The sequence below is a fragment of the Sinocyclocheilus rhinocerous genome, unplaced genomic scaffold, assembly GCF_001515625.1.
Source record: "Sinocyclocheilus rhinocerous isolate Xijiao unplaced genomic scaffold, SAMN03320098_v1.1 scaffold605, whole genome shotgun sequence".
NCBI classification, from domain to species: domain Eukaryota; kingdom Metazoa; phylum Chordata; class Actinopteri; order Cypriniformes; family Cyprinidae; genus Sinocyclocheilus; species Sinocyclocheilus rhinocerous.
Window position 1 is genome coordinate 745,897 of NW_015661612.1, and position 3,701 is coordinate 749,597.

Here is a 3,701-nt window from a genome sequence, read left to right on the forward strand (position 1 = left end):
CATTTGTGACCCTGGAGCACAAAAGCAGTCTTAAGTTGCTGGGGTATATTTGTAGCAATAGCCAAAAATACATTGTATGGGTCAAAATTATTTTTTTTATGCCAAAAATCATTAGGATATTAAGTAAAGATCATGTTCCATGAAGATATTTTGTAAATTTCCTACTGTAAATATATCAAAACTAAATTTTTGATTAGTAATATGCATTGCTAAGAACTTCATTTGTACAATTTTAAAGGCAATTTTCTCAGTATTTTGATTTTTTTTTTGCACCCTCAGATTCCAGATTTTCAAATAGCTGTATCTCGACCAAATATTGTCCTATCATAACAAACCATACATCAATGGAAAGCTTATTTATTCAGCTTTCATATGATGTATAAATCTCAATTTCAAAAAACTGACCCTTATGACTGGTTTTGTGGTCCAGAGTCACAAATATGCCTGAGGGAGGAAGAAAGGTGTACAACTTAAAAGAAATTAATCATTAATATGTGTCGGTGTTACAGTTTATCTCATCAGATTTAATAGAAACAATCTTTTCTCATTAAGTAATCTCACTTTCCTAGACATAAAAGCAATACACACACTTTTCACATAATTAATTAACACTGTAGCCATCAAGAGGCAAAGCCGTTTTCACTGGAAATGGGTGTCACACCTTTATCTCTTTCATCTGGGTGCTTAACAACAGGCATGCTAAGGATCTGATAAAGTCTAAGTGAATAACTGTATGTAAATATCCACTTTAACCAATTTCCTACACAACAGCTGCAATTAAAGAGCCAATTAAAACCAAAAAGGACAAAGAACCAATGACTAGGCCTTGAGGACATTAAAATGTGCCCATCACTACTTAAGCTGGTCTCAGTGGAAATACCAACACTCTGAACTGATTCATAAATTGTAACTAATAGGACCAGTAAAATGTGCAAATAACAGACAACAGAGACAGCCTTGGGAGAGAATACATATTACTAAGATAAATTTCCAAACTCAAAGCCATAGTGGAAAAAGGAAATGTTTTTTATCTTGTAAAATAAACACTAAAAAATGCATCAGAGAGGACCAAAATCTCTAAAATGTATAAAGCCCTCGAAATGTTACATTTTAGTTAAATCGCTTAGCTAACCAGTACAGAGAAAACACATGGATTGTTTAATAATATATATGCACTAATATGATAATATTGTTGCAATGCTCGTTCTGTGGCCCGTTTTCAATGTTGCCATGCAAGACTGTGCGAACGATTCAAGCCATCTTACACGTAACCACTAATTTCGTAACTAAATATTTACTTATATGAAAATAGGGATACTGTATTTGCAGTTGGTCATTAGACTTGAACTGAAACGACAAGGAAAACATATTTTAAGTTATGTGTCGTGTATGAGTTACGTTGCGTATCTGACGCCGCACGTGCGCCAGCTTACAATAATAATAAACATTTCAGTTACATACCATGTGATACGATTCCCTGGAGATTTCTAAACTTCTCAATGCCTCTCAACAGACCAAACCATATAGCTTCAAGACTCCTGTTCACAGCGAGCAGAAAGTTAACTGAAGTTGTCCTGACGCTCCTGCGGGCTGCTTTAACATGCGCTTGGCATCAAAGCACAACCACTACACACAATGAGCTACAATAAATTAAGCCCCCTTGGGTTGAAGGACTTTTCTCAAGTTGCCTTCCTGTGACACCCCTCCCCCAACTCCAGACTTACCAGCATCCCCATCACGTCCGACCAGAGACGGGAGAAACTGTCCGATGATGCGGCGCTGGCCGCCTGCGGCTCCTCGGGAGAAGACACTTGATCCTCCTCCATTGTCAAACACTGATGGATTTACAGCCTCAAATTTCACGTTGATGAATGTTAATCCTAAAACCATAAAATACTTCCAGAAGTCTTTTAAATCTGCGTTAGTATTTCGCTATTCCGTGGTGCGTGTTCAAAAGTCGATGCAAAGTATTCCGTTAAAGTACAGAAATACATATTCATCAAGGTCGCTGATATGTTTTCCATTTAAATCCAGCTGAGCGCACACCGTACAGACAAACTTCAACTCAAGTATAGCCGGACAGATTTCAGGCAGATTCACTTGGCACTCCGTCGGTGCGAACCAACCCAAACTTTAGGGAGTTCTCTTTAGTGCACGATATAAAAAGTCTTAATAATTACAATACGTAAGTACCATCAAAGCCAATCCCGGCGAGACAAACAACGTTCCGAAGTAACCACGACAGCACCATTCAGCTACAACACTGACGATTTTTGCGCTTGAGTTCTCCAGCCTCCCCCTCTTCAGCGCAATGGTTTACTCCGCCCAAACAACACACGGCTCTCGCGCTTCACTGCCACAAACGGGACAAACTGATCCTCGCTAACTTCACCAACCTATGAAGACACAAGAGACCTTTGGAAAAGGGCATCTCTCCTTTCGCTTTTCCAGCAATACTTTCCCCACTATAAACAGACACAAAGGAACAAAGCGACATTTTGCTCACAATGCTTTCAAAAACAAAAGCCCATGAGAACATTATTTAAGAAGCATGACGTTATCCATGCATAACACTTCAAAGCACGTCTGAAAGTTTTACATACAGCAGTGTACTCAACCTTTTTGACTTAGGTTGAAATATATATCTTAAAATTTGACTGAAAACAATTATGGTATCAAATATTTTAAGATAAGGTTTGAAAGCAGTCTTTCAGATAAGTTAAACAAATTACTGTCATTGCAACAAAAAAACTTTTAATGTTGAAATATTTTATTTTGTCTAATATGTGTTAGCTCAAACTAAACAAACAAATATTGTGCCTTCAGTCACAAAGTTAATTTAGTAGAAAAAAATAACATGACAGTAATTTCATCCTCATGTAACATAATCTGTGACATCATAATCTTTCAAAAGATCTTGTAATGTGGCATCTGACCATTGTGGTTATCCTGGAGGGAAGATTTAAAGGCACAGCGGTTTCACTAATCTAACTAACCTCTGAGCTCCTGTGTAATTTGAGCTGCAGTAAACCAGACAACAGGACAGAATTAAATAAATGTGCGCATTCAAAGCTGTGGATGACTTGGATATTTCTCCTGTCAGGCCTGTTTATTGCAAAAAAAGTGGCTATACATGTCTGTTCTTCTTCTCTCCTCTTTCTCCTTTGCTTCCCAGAGACACATTCTCTGAAACAGTAACAACTGTCTAGTCTCCTGACAGATGCCAGAACAGCCTGAAAGAGAGATAGAGGGAAAGTGAGAGCGAGTCCCTCTTGTTCTATGTGAGAATTCCTCCATTAGTCATACAGGGACAGAGAGAAACCATCCATACGTGCAAATCTAAAAAAACATCTAAGTAGTATGCTTGATTCTCAATAATAATAATAAAAACTTATTTTTAGTGGTCTACACTATTTTTTTTTGTGAGCACCATCTACATTATACTAACTTGTGTCACCTCTCACACACACAGATACACAAATAAGACAAATACACACTTACTCAATGAAATTCATGCATATTGTAGCTAGAGGTAAAAGGGGGAATTACTTTCCCAGACAGGGACTCTAAAGCAGCTGCTAAACAGGCTTAATGTTTATAGCCTAAACATATAAAACACATGCTCAACTCTCTTTCAACCAATAGACATTTACATGATCTTTAATGCTCACATACTCGTACACAAGTTCATTAACTTTCTA

The 3,701-nt window shown here is 37.4% G+C and overlaps 1 protein-coding gene across 1 annotated transcript in view; it reads right to left on the bottom strand.

The window, feature by feature from the left end:
• The window catches only part of LOC107726457 (SAM and SH3 domain-containing protein 1-like), a 60,714-nt gene extending 58,419 nt beyond the window's left edge, over nucleotides 1-2,295 (bottom strand). The window contains exon 1 of the mRNA XM_016536044.1: nucleotides 1,725-2,295. Coding sequence (XP_016391530.1) covers nucleotides 1,725-1,826 — 102 coding nt within the window. The 5' untranslated portion in view covers nucleotides 1,827-2,295. The remainder of the gene's footprint in view (nucleotides 1-1,724) is intronic.
• Nucleotides 2,296-3,701: the final 1,406 nt, after the last annotated feature.